Source organism: Triticum urartu, chromosome 2 (assembly GCF_003073215.2).
Source record: "Triticum urartu cultivar G1812 chromosome 2, Tu2.1, whole genome shotgun sequence".
In the NCBI taxonomy this organism is placed as follows: domain Eukaryota; kingdom Viridiplantae; phylum Streptophyta; class Magnoliopsida; order Poales; family Poaceae; genus Triticum; species Triticum urartu.
The window spans coordinates 656993647-657011392 of record NC_053023.1 but is presented as its reverse complement, the minus strand read 5'-3'; the positions used below and the strand labels follow the sequence as shown (position 1 = coordinate 657011392).

General features: G+C 46.7%; 3 protein-coding genes across 3 annotated transcripts; 2 read left to right on the top strand and 1 right to left on the bottom strand.

Moving 5' to 3' along the window:
• Positions 1-1290: 1290 nt before the first annotated feature.
• On the top strand, positions 1291-4499 carry LOC125539495 (ribosome maturation protein SBDS). Its single transcript, XM_048702961.1, has 4 exons — positions 1291-1741; positions 1872-2072; positions 3096-3269; positions 3631-4499. The coding sequence occupies exons 1-4, from the start codon at positions 1478-1480 to the stop codon at positions 4081-4083; spliced, it is 1092 nt and encodes a 363-aa protein (XP_048558918.1). The 5' UTR covers positions 1291-1477; the 3' UTR covers positions 4084-4499.
• Positions 4500-4619: 120 nt separating this feature from the next.
• On the top strand, positions 4620-6831 carry LOC125539496 (translation initiation factor IF-2). Its single transcript, XM_048702962.1, has 3 exons — positions 4620-5320; positions 5528-6481; positions 6616-6831. Exons 1-3 carry the CDS (start codon positions 5251-5253, stop codon positions 6645-6647), a joined length of 1056 nt encoding a protein of 351 aa, XP_048558919.1. The 5' UTR covers positions 4620-5250; the 3' UTR covers positions 6648-6831.
• On the bottom strand, positions 6796-16595 carry LOC125537707 (ent-kaur-16-ene synthase, chloroplastic-like). Its single transcript, XM_048701032.1, has 14 exons — positions 16434-16595; positions 11200-11476; positions 10924-11104; positions 10356-10573; positions 10153-10273; positions 9984-10081; positions 9680-9891; positions 9478-9590; positions 9289-9384; positions 9000-9215; positions 8765-8906; positions 8447-8692; positions 7518-7801; positions 6796-6859 (listed from the first exon to the last, which is right to left on the bottom strand). The coding sequence occupies exons 1-14, from the start codon at positions 16593-16595 to the stop codon at positions 6796-6798; spliced, it is 2430 nt and encodes an 809-aa protein (XP_048556989.1).
• Positions 16596-17746: the final 1151 nt, after the last annotated feature.

Here is a 17746-nt window from a genome sequence, read left to right as displayed (position 1 = left end):
CGATGCTCATGCGAGCGGATGCGTGGTCCAGCCCAACAAACCGGATCTTACGCGAGCGGTTGAGTGGTTGGTCGACGTTGTCGACCACTGACTACTTTATCCGATGACAATGACCGGTGATCGTTGACTTTTACACAACTATTTTGCAAAACAAGAGATCAAGGATTTAATAGAAATATTCCCACATTTTTTTAAAAAGTTCATGATTTCGAAAAAGTTCACTAATTCAAAAAAATTCATGCATTAATCAAATGTTCATGGGATTTGAAAAAATTGACAAAATTGACAAAAAGTGTTAAAATTTGTTCATAAATTATAAAAATGTGCACAAGTTCAAAAAATGCACGTGAAACTGAAAAAATTCATGAAAAAAGGAAAGAAGAAGAAAAACAAAACCATTAGAAACCGGACAAAAACTGAAGAGAAATAAAATCCAAAGGACTAGCCCAAAAATCCCCCCGAGGAAACCTTCTAGAAGGTGCCCAAAACAGGTGATGAGAGTGGCGTGATTGGGCGGCTCATAGTTGACCTACCGATGGGTCGTGCGTGGTCGCTAGTTACCCAAAATGCCTGTGAGTGGTCTCATAAGGCCTTATACAATGCTAGGTGCTTAGAGAGGTGTTTAGAAAAATAAACCAAATTTTTCTGGAGCACCAATGCCTATTTTTACAAGAGCGACACTTAATTAAGCGTCTACTCTTTACAAACTAGATGATATCCCACACGTTGTTGCGGGAATGTTTGGCAGTATATTCAGTTTGAATTGATTGTGTGGAACACGAATAATTAGAGTAATAATATGATAACTAAAGTCTAAAATAAATATGTTTTATGCTGTTTGATTAATATATAATGTAAACATCATAATAGAATGTAAATTTTCATGCATGTTTGCATGTTAAGGTGGTTTTTTATTATGCAGGATTGCATGTTGGGGTCGACATTTCTTAATGCATGTTAAATGATAAGGTGGCATATTTGCATGTTGAGAGAAATAAGCTAGCAAAGGCAAACTATTTAGATATAGGAGATAAGCACCGATGCATAAAAAACATTAGTTTGTTTCTCTAAACACCTCCCCTAAACACCTTGCATTGTAGGATGCCTAAGCGCCAAATAGGAAATGCCAGCTCTTGCGCTGCTCCAGGCTGAAAGGCCAGCTTTGTTGCCTCACTACCACCGGGCCGCATCCATGCCTAATGGGCTGCCAGGCCGACGCCAGCCGACCAACGGCTTTCTGTCTCTCGCTTCTTCGGGTTGGTTCGCGAACAGGCCGTGACCAGCTTTCTTGCGCCGCCCGTTTCCTCCTGCTTTCCGTCCCCTCTTTCTCCCCCTTCCTCCACCCAACGCCCTCGCCGCCTCCAGCTTCTTCCAATCCCCCCCTTTCCGTCTAGGGTTTTGCTTCCTCCCCGAGAAAAATCGAGGCCTCAGCCCCCCGGAGCGCGCCGCGCCTCGCCTCGCCGACCGGTCGCCGGAGATGTCCCGCACGCTGGTGCAGCCGGTGGGGCAGAAGCGGCTGACCAACGTGGCCGTGGTGCGGCTGCGCAAGGGCGGCCAGCGGTTCGAGATCGCCTGCTTCCCCAACAAGGTGGTCAACTGGCGCGACCGCGTCGAGAAGGACCTCGACGAGGTGCTCCAGTCCCACAACGTCTACTCCAACGTCTCCAAGGGCGTCCTCGCCAAGTCCAAGGACCTCATCAGGATCTTCGGCACCGACGACCTCGTCGAAATCTGCCTCGAGGTCCTCCTCCCCCCCTTCCCCGACTCCCGCCGTGGAGTGGATTGGATGGGTCCTGCTAATTTCGTGCTGATTTCCGGCTCGGCTCGATTGCTAATTGCTGATTGTTGCTGCTGCTGTTGTGCTCTGTCAGATTTTGGAGAAAGGGGAGCTCCAGGTTTCTGGCAAGGAGAGGGAGGCGCAGCTGTCCGCGCAGTTCAGGGACATCGCCACCATCGTGATGGAGAAGACTATCGATCCTCAGACCCGGCGCCCCTACACCATGAACATGATCGAGCGCCTCATGCACGACATACACTTTGCAGTCGATCCAAACATTACCTCCAAGGAACAGGTAGCTGCCTGCCCTCTGCTCTGGATATACTGCCCTTAGTGTGTTTTTTTCTTCTTTTCAATCCAATGGAGGATTACGATTTGTTTAGCATCTGTCATTTGCATTCATCAACTGCAGTGCCTTTTCTGTAAAGAAATGTTGCTTTAGGCCAAATTATTGTACACATTACAAATAGCTGACCTTCTGATTCCTGTATTACCGGAGAATTGCGAAGTTGCCATGCTAGCTTAGAATAGTTTGGCTGAAGTGATGATATCTTACTGTAAGCAATCTAATTATCTGCATTGGTACAATTGGAAGAAATTGAGTATTGATGTCTTGTACAAGTCCTTGCCAGGACAGAAACTTCAGTGGCAAGTGCGTGCATATGAATAATCATTCTGGAGATAGTCACTCATATTCCATACTATTGAGGCTATTCTGTTTGCTATGCACCTGTGATTGTGTATCAGTTTTGTCGAATCTGTCTTCGTTTTTCTTTTCAACCGATGGTCATTGTTCGGGCTACCCTGTATTGTGTCTATGTTGCCTTTGGACAAAAACGCTAGACTGTGGCACCATTAGTTCAAATTCTTTCAGAAGCGAATGCTTTGGAATATTCCATTCTTGTAGCAGCCACTGCTTCGGATCCTGCTCCTCTTCAATTTCTGGCCCCATATTCAGGGTGTGCCATAGTTAACCTCTTTTTCGGTAGAGTCACGCCAATACACAATGTGATAAAAATACTGAAGGAATTAGGAATTCTCTGTGACAGTACTGATGGTACCTGTGTTTATGCTTTTACCTTAGGTATTATTACTTGCACTCTGGACAATGTGACAGAGGTAGTAATATACTACCCTCCGTTCACTTTTATAAGTCGTTTCAGACAACTGAAAATGAGCTAATTTGCATCCTGTCTGAAATGTCTTCAAGGCCTTATAAAAGTGAACAGAGGGAGTAATATTGTTACAGCTACATCTGTGTAGACTTGTTATCTACTCCCGTTTCCTCTTTTCATTTGTATTTTCATCGATATTTCAGGCACTGAGAGTTATTAAGAAGCTAATTGAGCACCCTGACTGCTCGATAAAGCGTGCACCATTGACTGTGCGGTTCATTGCACCTAAGTCCAATCTTGCTGGCCTTATGGAGAAGCTTGATGGGTGGAATGCAATTGTTCTTTCAAAGGATGAATCTGCCAATCAGTCTTCCATTGTAAGTCTTTTAGATTATCTTTTCCTAGCCATTACTGTGTTGCCTGATTATGATTTTTCTATCATGTGAGTACCCCTAGAACTTGTGTTCCTAAGTTATTATAGGATGATATGTATTCAGTCTGGTCTCCCCCAAAAATGCTATACAGCTGGTGAATGGTTTATGCTACTTAGTGAGAGTTCGACTGTATTACTGAGAAGCTTGCACGCTGTCTCCTTTTTTACCGTGCTGTTGCAATGATGTCAACATTCAAGTCTACTTAGACACTGATGCAATTATTGTCCAAATTCATGATATCTTCATGTAATGTTTCACCCTATTAGTTGGTGTACTATACTTAACTCTGAATGACATATTGCAGGTATGTGAGATTGAACCATCTGTTCTGCACTCGTGTGAAGAGAAACTGAAGGACGTGCAAGGGAGGGTGGAAGTACTCTCCGTGTCGGCACACAAAGAAGGTGGCTCTTCTACAGACCAATATGACAATGTCGAGGACAATGTGGAGAAGGCACAGCCCGTGCCTGCGAAGGAGTCTGGTGCTGTTGCTCAGCTAAGTGAGACCATGCAGAAACAGAGCCTTTCAAGTGAAGTGGAAAGCCAGGGCCAGGCACCAGGCAAGCCGCAGAAAAGATGCAAAGAATGCGACATATTCATGGAGGACAAGCTGTACAGAGACCACTGCAAGTCCGGGTGGCACAAGCACAACTACACACGCCACAAGAATGGGCTTCCTCCGCTCAGCCAGGAGGAGTGCTTGATGGAAATAGAGATGGCAGATTCCCAGAGGGGTCTGAAGGACTACGATTTCTGAGGTGGGTTTTGTCTAGCACCCCCTCTCACCACGCCTTCCAGGCCGAGAAATGGCACGCACAAGGCATGAATTTTGCAGTCTTGTTGTTTCCGAGGACATAGTCATCATTTGGTAAATGCTGGTATGAAGTGGGGAACGAGTTTTGCGAGACGCAAGCAAGTTTATAAAATGTAATCGGGTTACATTGTGTGAATGTGAACTGTGAAGGTAGTAGAACCTGGCTCATGTGTAGTTGGCTGAGTAAACTTGTGGCAGTTCTGATGTTTGCGGCATGAACTGTAACGTGATGCTATATGGTACGGTCTTGAGTATGCACCTGTTATGGAGGTGAACCAACTTAGTGCAACATATGTATATCGATTTTGCAACTTGATGTTGCTTTGGTACTGATATATAAATTCCGGGGTTGTTGTGCATTGTCAGTTGGCCCGCTGTAGTGAAAACAACAAGGCAAATATAGATGGTATCAGCCAGTTGTTCGGTGCATTGATACCGCACGTAAAGGTGTGCAAGATGATCAGATATCGCACTAGGAAAGATGATCACATCCACTGATCAGAAGCAAAGTAGAGAGTAGGACGTGAAAGAGAGCAGCGTTGTATAGTTTCTTGTAACACCTGAAGTCATGTAGATACCTCTGCTCTGTCCATGGTCGCTGACGATGAGAAACACTGCGCGCTTTCCTTTCCTTTCCTTGAGCAAGCGGAGAAAGGGCAGACAACCTTGTGTCTTGCGGTGGCATCAGCTCAGTTGGCCTTTGGTCGTTTGCCCCGGTGGCAAGCGAAGCACAGATACCAAAACTGAGCGGCAAGAAAGGCAGTTGAAGCACACTAGTACTACGATGCAAGTGACCGGGACGCTTCCTGGAGAAAGCGAAAAGAGTTGGCTCAACAGCAGGCAGGATCATCGTCGCCACGCCACTACACCTCACTTACATCTACTACATGGATCATCGATCTGCCCTTTTCCCTCTTTCTGCCGCCGGCTTTTCCACTGCTTTCTTCTCCTCTTACCGATGGCCGCTTCCACCTCCGATCCACGCTTCCTCTTCTTCAGCTATAATATAACAAGCGCCTGCTCCTCCTCGAGTGGTGCAGTAGACAGTAGTAGTGGCTACCGGTGTCAGTAGAGGGCAGAGCAAGCAACCGACCGTGGTGAGTGGTGACCATGGCGCGCAACTGCAGAATCAGCAGCTTCTTCTTCCTGCTCCTCATGCTCTGTACCACCTCGCACTGCGGTAAGCTCACTGCTCCCAGCCCATCCAGTGAACCAAGATACTGTAACGGCGTCTTTTAAAAAAAATCCTTATTCGTTTCTTCCCTTCTGCGTTTGAGTGGTGTCACTGGAGTGAACACAGTGTCGGATCTCAGTGACCAGCTCTCGCTAACCTGTCTGTTAACCTGCATTGTGCTGACTAATTGGAGTCTTTGTGTTGGTGGAGCAGAGGCGAGAGCTCTGAGGCAGAGCAAGAGGAACTCGCTGATGAACGTGCTCTTCAAGCTCAACTTCGCCAGGGCGGTGGAGCCGACGCAGCCGCCGCCCCCTCCCTCGTCGCTCGATGCCAGCGCTGGCAGCGACGCCGCGAGCGCGAGTCTCGCCGCCGTCGATGCCCCGTTCTGCGTCAACCCTCCTGACGCTCCCCCCTCGTCGTCGTCCACGCCCCCCTTCACCTCCACGGCGCCCTCCTCCACCACCCCGTCCGTGCCGGACCAGCTGCCGCCCATCACCCCCGTCCCGCCCTCCTTCGAGCCCAGCCCGCCGGCCGACGGCGGTGGCGCCACCCCGGGCTCCAGTCCGGGGCTGGGCACGCCGGCGTCCACGCCCACGCCCATCAACCCGCCGCAGTTCGCCCCGAGCCCGCCTGGGACGGCGCCGCCCAGCCCGATCGTCGTTGTGCCGAGCCCGCCCGACGAATTCGGCCCAGGCTCGGGCGGCGGAGGACAGGGAGGAGGCGTAGGAGGAGGGGGCGGTGGTGGAGGAGAGGGAGGAGGCGGAGGCGTAGGAGGAGGTGGTGGTGGTGGAGGAGGAGGAGGAGGAGGCGGAGGCGTAGGAGGAGGAGGAGGCGGTCTAGGAGAAGGAGGGGGAGGAGGCGGCGGGTTCATGCCGCCGATCATCTACCCGCCGCCGCTGGCCCCTCCGATGGCGCCGGGGTCCGGGCAGGCGCTGTGGTGCGTGGCGAAGCCGACAGTGCCGGACCCGATCCTCCAGGAGGCCATGGACTACGCGTGCGGCTCCGGCGCCGAGTGCCGGTCCATCCAGCCGTCCGGCGCCTGCTCCCAGCCGGACACCGTGCTGGCCCACGCCTCCTACGCCTTCAACAGCTACTGGCAGATGACCCGGGCCAACGGCGGCACCTGCGACTTCGGCGGCACCGCCACCATCGTCACCAGCGACCCAAGTAAGTCCTCAAACCTCGACTGACCGAAAGCTCCATCCACCCATCCATGCTATGCCATGCCACTGCCATGCATAAATCCTCATGATCGATCTTGATTTCTTACCATGGGTTTCTGTCCGTCATGATCTCTGCAGGCTACGACAGTTGCGCGTTCAACCTTGTATGAGGCTGCAGATCGATGAGCCAATTTTCTGTTCCATTTGTTTCGAGGCCACGCAGCACCGCAGGCTTAGTAAGGAGTAGCTGAGATTAGTGTGATTTTGATTCTGGCAAGACTGCTGATACCGTGTAAAGGCGATTCCTTGACATGTGCATTATACTAGTAGCTTCTTGGGCAGGAAGATGCTTAATCGTGCGTGCCCCTCTTGTAACTTTAAACCTTCTTGACCAAATTAGTTTAGTTTAAGCCAATGATATATGCCTAACTTGGTGTTCACGCTAACCCAGTTAGTAGCACTAGGAAAGTTGGATTCTGTCCGATCACGCACGAGCTCGACTCTTTGTTCCACACTTGATCCAACTAAGCATCTCCAGACAAACATAGTACTCCCTCCGTAAAGAAATATAAGACCGTTTAGATCACCGAAGTAGTCATCTAAACGCTCTTATATTTCTTTACAAGATAGTACTACGTGATAACTAAGATTGAGAAGGATATATATAGACACAAGAACCCAGTGAAACAGCTCCATATTGACAGGACAAAATGCAGGAAATGCACTTTAGCTAGCTACCGGAGCACTGACAAATTACAAACAGCCAAGAACACGATGCAGCAGAGTTGACAGGGTAAGGTTTTACACACGCGCCTTACAGCAGATACGAAGCTTAATTCACATCAACGCCGTCAAAAATCAAATAAGTAGCACTAGTAGTATTTGTTCCTGCTTACGCCACATACACGGAGTGTATGTCTACTGCCGGCTGTATCCGTCCCATCAGCTCTTTTTTCTGTTTTCAAGAGAGCACCTGATTGGAAATCCTTAATTTTTCTGATTGCATGGCCGGCGATGGGTTCCTGATCTGGGGTTTCAGTGGCTCGCTGATAACTGCATTCACCGCACTCACCATTTCGCTCGGCGAGCTAAATCCATCGGTCTGGGAGTAGAACAAGTGAACTGTCTTGCACATCTTCCAGAACAGCTCCTTGCACGGCCTAGGAACAGCAGTGTCTTCCCTAAGAACCAGCTTTAGCAAGTCTTTTCTACATGACGCTATGGACTTCCGTATCGTTTCTTTAGCCGTTTCAATTGACATAGAACCACCACTGTGGTGAACAAGTAGTGAGACATAATCCAGGTTTCCCTCCATGCTCTCCCTCTGTTACAAATAGATCAAAAAACTGTCAGAGCAACCAAATTACAGCTTTTTTTCGAAAAGGGGAAAGACCCTGGCCTCTGCATCATCATGAACCAATTACAGCTTACAGGTCTAAACTACATGGCAATAGTGATGAGTAATTACTACTCCCTTTGTACCAAAATACCCGTCGTTGGGAGAAACCAGTATAGGTTCCCCCAGCGACAAGTATTGTGGTACGGAGGGAGTACTCTCTATATTATCATCATTATATAACTATAGGATACACAACTATTAGTTCAATTCTAGCTTCTGGGAGCAAGCATCAGCACGTCTTCTACCATGGTTTTAAACTCTTAAAAATATCATACAAGCATTTAGGTGTGTGTTTTACAAGAATAAATTATTGACATGATCATGAAGGACTGTAAATCTTGATTTTTGTTAGAATTTGTAGTCCTCGAGGACTGCGATGGTGTCTCTATCTCACCACATATCTGTTTACTGTTTGTTCGGGCAACCATCACGATACTTGTTTATATTAAGATGAAAGGAATTTGCCTGTTGTGGTATGTGAAGCATATAACTGAAGCACATATGTTTATGACATACTGCGAATGTGATGTGCGTCGACAGGAAGTTTAGCATAAAAGGGGGCCCAAATACCTCAAGGCCTTGGATATCATTGAGAAGACGACCACAAGTGCTCATTAGCCTAAATAACTCTTTGTATTCTTGATCATTGACTACGCAGTCCGAGATCTTTTCCCCGATAAAATACAATGATGTGAGCACAGTGGGCCCCAGTGTGAATGAAACAACTGCATTTGACATGTATTGCTCAATTGTTGGCACATATTGCCTCATCCGCCATTCTGCCTCAGACATCATAGACCTCAACAGCTGAAGCCACTGCAGATAGATTCAACACGTCAACACTGAACACAAAAAATTTGAGAATCAGGCGAACACAATGAAACTCACTAATTCTATCAGGTGCTTTTGCACATCACGGCTTTGTACTGCAGAAGCCACTGCTGCAAGTTGATTCACTGTCGTATAGATAGCACAAAACAATATTTTCACTTGCTCAGAGTAGAACTCATCTTTGGAGTGCTCATCCCACCTAAGACAAACATTAGCAAATCAGGGATCATAACTTGTTAGCAATGCGCGAGACACCAACTCTACTTACAAAATGAAGAACCAAGGTGGTTACTTCTCAACTAATGCTATGAGGTTTTCATGTTCTTCTTGTGATCCTCCAACATCGAAGAAATCATCAACAACAGTTGTGAGCACTCCATTTTTTGACCATGACATGCGAGCATCAGACAGTTCAGGAGGGAATATGGTAGCAGCAGCAGCGAGATAACAATATGACAGCTTCTGACGTGCAAACTGTGGCTGGTCCAGCCGGTTTTCTTTCGCCCAACTGTTGCCACAAAATTTGTAAGTTTTCTAAGAAAGGAAGTTAATAAGGCAAGAGATCATAAATGTTAGATTACCTTTCAAGATGCAGGAGTTCATACTGGTAAATAGATTGAGAAAAATCGAAATCTTGAATAGCCAAAGCCAGAAAATCTTGGTTGACGCAACATGGCCTGTTTCAGCAAAATGTCTAGCATTGGTGTAACATCTTTATTTATATAATATATGATTCACGGACTATTATTTTTGGGAATTGATACTCTTACAACTGTTCTGTCTTTAGCATATGAGAACCATAAATATTAAAGTGTTCAATGTTCCTCTTATGGTCTAGACGTTCCATTGTGGCATAAAAGGGAAATTTAAGAGCATACTCCACCTGAAATTACAAAAAACAAAAAGGTAACTTAACAGCCAAGAAAAGCTAGGACCAATTCACTTTCTGAGATTTAAATTCCATTTAAGCACCTCTTGAAAGAGTGGCGTTGTTTGCACCCAGTCGGAGAACAACTTTTCTGTCAATAAACTGGCTGACCAGTCGCCTATGTTATCTAAGATGCATTCATTTTCTGACACACTGACCTCCGAAGCCTTGTATAATTCCAATATTGATTTTGTATCATTTAAATATCCCTGAAGTGAGTTATGGAAAGTGGTTTCATCAACATGATACAGATCATCTGCGTTATTTTGAAATTAGGTAGTTAATTAGATATACAAAAAAGACAAGTATAAAATTAGTACGACGGGAAATTACTGCCCAAGGAAGTACCTGAGGAAACATCATATCCATTCATCCGCAAAAGACGAAATGCCATTGCACATGCTGCTACATCTAACATGATTTCCTCGTCTCTCTGTAACCAGAAACTGCGATGTGGATGCAATGAAGTTCACAAGCTATGAATGATAAATATTAAAACTTTATTCATGATCCTTACCTGTATGCCACGTCCAGGATGCTCTTTATCTCAGTAGAAAAATAATGAGATATCCCGATTTTTTCAAGAGAATCTACCATTGAAAGCTGATGATATATATTTGTTGGATAAACTGTTGGTACTGCAAAAGTCTATTTCGTTAGGTAACTAGCCACAATATAAGCCCTTACAAATTCCTGACAAAGAAAGGCACATAGACACACCTGAACTACCAAATTTGCTGACAAGTAATTTTACATACTGCAGGGCTTTGTCATCAAAATTGTGGATTAATGCAGCAGCAGTTGTCGAAGGGGAGTTGAACAACGATCTATTCTTCCTTTGGAACTTCATAACTTGATTCCAGTCCAACAAGTTTCCTTGCCCTTCAGCAACATAAGCCATATATGCTTTCCTCCCATCAGATTTATCCCCAATAAGTCTGCATTAAGTTCATGTATAATATAAGGATTTTGAAAATATTACTCACAGTAATACATGTCATGCTCAACTTCTGACTGCCAATTTCAGCAAGGAAAAGACATATGAATGACATGTGTCCCCCTTTCGCTTCAAGTAATGGTTCTTAGAAATCTTTCAAAACATAAAAGTACTTCCAATTTTTTTTAACTTCTACAAGCAGAAAGATAAGTAAATAAAGCAATCTGTATTTTCCATCATGTATGATGTAACTACTCCCAGCAACCTAACTTTTAGAAATCAGCTATCCCTGAAGTGTAAACAGGATCAGAAAGGAAACACACCACAATTTTCATGCTAGATTTGTCAAACCTTTTCAGTTCCACCTCCCGGAGGTGAAGAATCCTACCAACATCAGTTTGTCCAACGGGAAATTCCAATCCCATCTCAATCCCAAGGCTAAGCATACCCGAAAATGTGATATTGAAGCCTATAGGAGCAACACTCTGTTCATCTGTAGCAGTGGATAAATTTCTTCCAATGAAACGTAGTCCTGTCAGTACCATTTTCATCGCATCAAGGCCATTGGTCTGGTAAAAATAAAAAACACAAGACAAACAAAAATGTTAGTTCATCTTTGCTTCATACCTCTCTTGATATGCTCCCTGCCAACATTCCACCTCTTAAGTGCCAGCACACAAGCCAATGTGGATGAGAGGACATCCTTGTTGATGGAGGAGTCCATTTGGATGAGACCCCAAGATCCATTGCTTTGCTGGGTTTGTAGGATCCACTCGACACACTGTGGGAAGCATGGAACTTGAGGAGAGCCCGGCAAGGGCACCATAGCCACCCACGCGGTGTCGTAGGAAGATGGCAACAACTCAGGTTCCAGGAGCTGCTTCCTTATTCTAGCCTTCCGCTCCTGATTTAGTTGAAACAAGAATCATGTGACAAGACCCTCAAACATCTTCCTGAAACAAGGATCGGTAGTGATGGACATACTACATACCATGTTTTGCAGGCTTGTATTTTCTCCGGCAGATCCCCTCTCGGCATTTTCTGTTTCTACATAGGAGATGTGTACTTCACATATCAAATTTTTTTTTAGAAAAGGAGGATGTACCCCCGGCCTCTGCATCTGGACGATGCATGCAGCTATATTATTAATTATTCACAGAAACCATACAAGGTGATACATCAATAAGCCTAAAACCACCATCTTGGCAACACCGTTGCTACTCCTATCCCCTTGATGAAGGCGTGCCGAATGTCCGCGCCTAATACCAAACAGACATCACACCAAAGCCTAATATCTAAAGCCGGGTGTCCCATCCAAGCCACTACCTGGATTGGGTCCCACACCGGTCTGGCACACTCTCAGTGAGCACCGCACGCTGCAAGGGCCGTCACCTCCATCATCCCTCGGTCCATCTTCAGAGCATAGTTGATGCACCAACCTTGCCAGGCCTCTCTGCCATCAACGCCACCATGACGCCAGACAGCTTCCTCCTCCTGCGCGAGTCCATCTCCGCGCATCAGACACCGAGTCTCCACAGCGCCACACCGTCGAGAACCGCCACCATCAATGTGGAAGATGAAGCACCGCTCCACCAAAGACGCCGTCCTCCGGTCCCACGAGCCCGTGTGCATCTCCAAGAATGATGCCCCCAAGGGGGAAACGACACCATAGAGCCGTCGTCATCCGATCTACTGATTTAGGGTTTCCCCCGGAGATAGTAGAGAGTGGCCTTGAACTTCTCCACGGCGATGCCTTCAGAAAGGAAACGACGCAGACAGCGTCGCCGTCGCCGGCCTTGGCCATAGCCAAAAGCAGGTTTTCACCCAGATCTGATCGAAGACCTCCATCTCTCGTGCACGGGCCGCCGCCATCCCTGCTGGGATCTCAACGAAGACTCCAAGGAGTGGATCGGCGCCGCGGCGTCGTCATCGTTGTGGCCGCCGTCACCGGCCAAGGGTCTCCCCCGATCCCAAGAGCCCCACCATCCAGTCACTGCCCACCACCCGGATCCGGCGAGCAAGGCCACACCGAAGCCCAGATCGAGCGGGATAAGGTGAAGGAAATGAAGCTAGCGCAGGTCGATCCAGATCTGGCGGCCGGCCGACGGATCACGGCCGCCATGAGATCCCATCACCAGGTCCTCCGCTCCCATGCGCCGGCAAGACGAGCAGCTCCAGGAGTGGTTGTCGATCAGAGGCGCCGTGACCGCTGCACCGGCCACCGCCACGGAGGCCGCACGTCCATTACCAAGGCCGCGAGAGGAAGATCCCGCCACTGCTGGCCGCAGGCAGGCTTTGCCCGGCGACATAAGCCACCGGCGGCGAGGGGGGGGGGGGGGGGGGGGGGGGTTGGCGGCGGCGGCTGCGATGAGGGTTTCGGAGGCGACGACAACGCTACCGAGGTCTACGGAGGAGAGTGAACGAAGAGCATGTGGACTGGCTCGAAACTCAGCGTGAAAACACACGCTGATCTTTCTTTAATAAATACATTGCAAGAGCTAAACTTTCAACTAGTGTGTATTTTTTTAAAAGAACCCATATTCTTTGACTCTTTTGCCGGTCTAGGCAAGGTTAGCTATTTTTCACTACGCAATGATCAAGCTTTAAGAAATTCTTGAGTACATGTCTTCCAGTGCTATTTTATCCCATGTTTCATCCGTGCTTCCATGATGCAGTGATTTTGATAATATTTCTTAAAATTGTTATTAGTTGTATCCATTGTGGTTAAATAAAGTTGGAAGCTTAATTTTCAACCATGTCTGTTGTAGCTTTACTGTGATCACAGAGGATATGTGATATTGTCATCTACGTGGTGATGTACCCACTAATATATCTTTTAGTGTTGTCCAAATCCAGACTTCTGTTTGGAGGTAATCTGTTTGTGCACTGATATGACTTACATTTGAATACACGCAAACACTCAACTATGTTTTTTTAACACGGGGAGGGGACCAGAAGGCCCCCGAAGCTGCTTAGAAAGTAAGATTATAAACATGTCCCTCCTAATTGCAAACAAGACCCTAAATTTTTTATTTTAAAAAAAGCAATCCGGTCCTGCTGCAGCCAGACCTTGCCAGAGCTGCGTCTGCCACCATCTCCGGCATGATCCTTGCCATCTCTGGGAAAAGGAAGAAGGGTCTCTCCATGGAAGTTGTAGAAGTGCTCGTCGGAACCATCTCCTTATCTGATCTTCTGTTCCGGCAGCGGAGGTCAAAATAGTGGGAAACAATCGAGCGATGAACTCCACGCAGCATCCATCCCTTGGAGTTTCTTGGCCAGAAAAGTAGAAAGCACCAAACTGCCACCCTCTTCCCCACCACCATGAAGGCGGAGAGAGAGCCCTTAGGGAGCGCTCTTCACTCGGTCAAGAAATTAACCAAGCTTATTTGGGAAGCCCTTGACGACTCTCAAGAGGAGAGGTGGTGGAAGAGAAGGGAGGAGAGGAGGGGTGAATCCTTCTGGCCCTCACCAACCAAAAGTTTCAAACTCTCAACTAGAGTTGCTCATCTTTCGTTATGCTGGTAGAGTGTGGATGCACAAAAACATTTGGATATGTATGGATGTGAGAAATCTTAGTGTTAATTTGACTTGTTTTCTTAACAAATTATAACATAGGCAAGAATAAGTATCAGAATGTCATGGTGCCCATGTGAAGTCCAACAGTAGATTAAAAGCTTTACCATGTGACGTCATTTCTTGTTGTTGTACATAGTATAACCATTAGTCTGTGTGCTCTATAGTGGTTGAGTAAATGAGCCAGGATGAAGTTCAAAAAGTTGTCTTACCCCGTGTAAAGGTTAAGATTTCCTGTTAATGTCTAAGTTTCTACAATATTCTGTAGCCAGCAAATGTTAACACTGAGCAAAAAATAAGCTTCATGGGAGAAGAAGAGGGGGGGAAGTGGAGTGAGTGTGTGTGTGTGAGAGAGAGGGGGCTATATATAGAGATATAGGATGAGAGAAGGGTAGGGAGAGAGATGGAGGGTGCAGGTAGACAGAGTGGGTGAGCGGGAGACAATATGCATTGTATTTATAGGTGCGATAAAAAAAACAAATTAAAGGCCCATGACAAAGCACGAGCATTCTGCAAGTACTTGTGGTATTTGAACCGTTGGAAATACATGGAGCTAGTTTCAAAAATAAAATAAAATACGTGGAGCTTATTTGCAAATTAGACCTCGTTGTCGGTTTTATATCTAACATATCTCGTAGTAGGGATCCTAAGCTAGCCGTCTTGAAGCGATGGTAACACAGATATAGGATTTTACCCAGGTTCAGATTCTCTTGAAGAGATAATACCCTACATCCTGCTTTTGATTATATTGATATGGGTGTACCACGAGATTGTTCTAATGAATCTTAGTTTATCTATCGACTAGTCTGGCCTCGGTTTATATAATATACCGGAGACTTAGGATTTAGATGAGTCCTCGTCTTGTGCACCAAGTCTTATGAAATTTCCCTCGTATGCGGCATGGGCTATCTGAAGTGGCCCATGAGAGAACCGTTATGGGGGTCCTCGGCCCGATCCACCTGGTCGGGAGACGACGTGGTGAGTACCCCCTAGTCCAGGACACCGTCACTCGTCATTTACCAAAATCAATTGGTGATCTACCCCTCACTCTCTTGTCAATAAATATATGCATTTAACCTTCGGGTTTGTTTAGGTGTCAACCGGCTGAGATTTCCTTAAGTCTCAATAAATTCAGAAATATACCTCGTAAAAGGAAAAATCAAGTCAGAAATGCGCAACTTAAGATTAGTTGCATTTTTCTAGAAAAGTGCAAGTTCCACCTTGTGGTGAAACAAAATTATACTACTCACTTTCGCATCTTGCCATGACCTATTCTTCTGCAACGACGCCGTCAAAGCTGAGCTACAAGAAATATTGAAGGGTATGCCACTTGCACTTCAGTGGTCTACCCTCCCGGTTGTCGTGGAACCGAAATTAGTTGGTGCTCTATCAGCGTTACGTGAGGATTCACTTGCCAGATCTGCCTATGGTAATTTGATGAAGGAAATTAAAGCTTTGATGGAAGAGCGGGAGTTTATTCCGGAGAACATAGCTCGATTGCAGAATATGGTTTCTCACTATCTTGCTAATTATGCCCGGACGGAACATAGTACCGAGTGCATCGTCCTCCATCTTTTATTAGTGATCTTGTTTTAGCGGACTGTAAATCTATTACTATGGAATAAAACTTCCCTTTTACCCGGAAAAAAAGATTGTAACAAGTGTTCCATTCCATGGAGTACTCTGGTCATACTTGTAGCATTTGAGTCGTTGCATAGAAATACATGGAGCTAGTTTCAAAAAATAAATAAATACATGGAGCTTATTTGCAAAGTAGACCTCGTCATTTACCAAAATCAACCCATGATCTACACCTCCCTCTCTTGTAAATAAATATATGCATTTAACCTTCGGGTTTGTCTAGGTGTCAACCGGCTGAGATTTTCTTAAGTCTCAATAAATTCAGAAATGTGCCCCGCAAAAGAAAAAATCAATTTAGAAATGCGCAACCACCGTTTAGTTGCATTTTTTTCTTCAGAAAAGTGCAAGTTCCACCTTCTGGTGAAACAAACCTAGACTTCCTCTAATCCATATTAAACCAGCGTCAATTAATATGAACCAAAGGGAATATCATTTTCTGAACCAATTGAGGTTTCTCGACCAAGGCCTAGCAAAACCATTGGTCTTTTGTCCACACAAGGCCCCTTCCCCAATCACACACGTGGAACTCTTCTTCCTATGATCAATGGTAAGTTCTCGTGCAACAAGGACAGTTGCACTCACACATCAGTCATCACCATATATGCATCTAAAAAGAATCAAGCAAGCAGCCAGGGCTCAATCCTTACCGAAAGAGGAAGAAGCTGCCCGAGCCCGGGGAGGAGGACGATGACAACCGGAGAAGAGTCGGAGGCGGCGCGCTTCGCTGGAGCTGAAACCATCAAGCCCTGGGACGTGCTCGGCGGCGCGCGCGAGCCTGCGGCGGCGAGGAGGGTTACGTCGTCGGTCATGGTGGTGCGAGGAAGACGACCTCGACGACACGACCGCAGAAGCGGCAGGGAGGAAGAGAGCGGGACTCCCCGCCTTGAGCCGGCGGCCATGCGCCGGGAGCACGGAAGAGGCCCTAGCTACCGTCGTGTTCGACATGGAAAAACTATCACCCGGACCAGCATAGATCTTTTGTGTATTGATGCTTCTATCTCTTCGTGCTACTATAGGCAGCATGATCGAGATCGTACGCGCTTCAGCGTGTACTGTATATTACTTGGTCAATGCATGCAGACAAGAAGCATTTCGTGCTGTGTTTTGGTTTAGACTGCATGTCGCCACGTAAATGTCAGTAGGTGGGTGGCCATGCATGCATATCGTCCGCGATGGTGACATTGTGACAAGCTGCGCAGAGAAAAACAACCGCAGGGTTGGTACGTAGAGCACGTATCTCCTTCCATATGGTACCACATGCTTCCATCTTCTCTTGATCCCACCTTTACCATTTACCATGACATGGCACATGACTACCGGAGATTATTAGCTAGCAGCGATGCTGAAATTTGTCCCGACTCCGGTGTGGCCGGCGCTACCTACGGCCGCCTGAACCGTGGATCTGTTGTACATATCCTCACGTTCCTAAGCCAAGTTAGCTTCAGACACTTGGAGGATTCATTCGTCTCTGCCCATCCCGTCTCTCCCCACCCCACCATCTTTGAAGGTGCTGAAATTTTCTTCCTCATAGTCATATCCACCGGAAGAAAATCTTATACGACCGGATCGTACAAAGTCAATTGTGAGACCCTCTCCTGGATGTGGCACCTGGCGATACGAATCCTAAAGCAGCAGCCCGTCCCGTTCCCCACTACCCCACCTCTCCGTTTCCAAATCCCGACTTCCTACCCAGTTCAATCTCTCCACTTCGCCGCCGCATGCCGGTGTGCTTGTCCCCGGCGGCCACGGCGATGCTCCTGGGTGCCTCTACTTGCGGCACCGCCGGCGCACTATGCGCACAATGTACGCATCCCTTGGCTGCAGCCAAGCTTCTCACCGCGAAAATAGATATTAGAGCACATGCACCCAGACCCTCTCTATCTAGCCATCCATTTCCTGCTTTAAGATCCATGCAAATATATTTTTCTTTTTTGTTTCTTCCACATAGAACATATCTTGA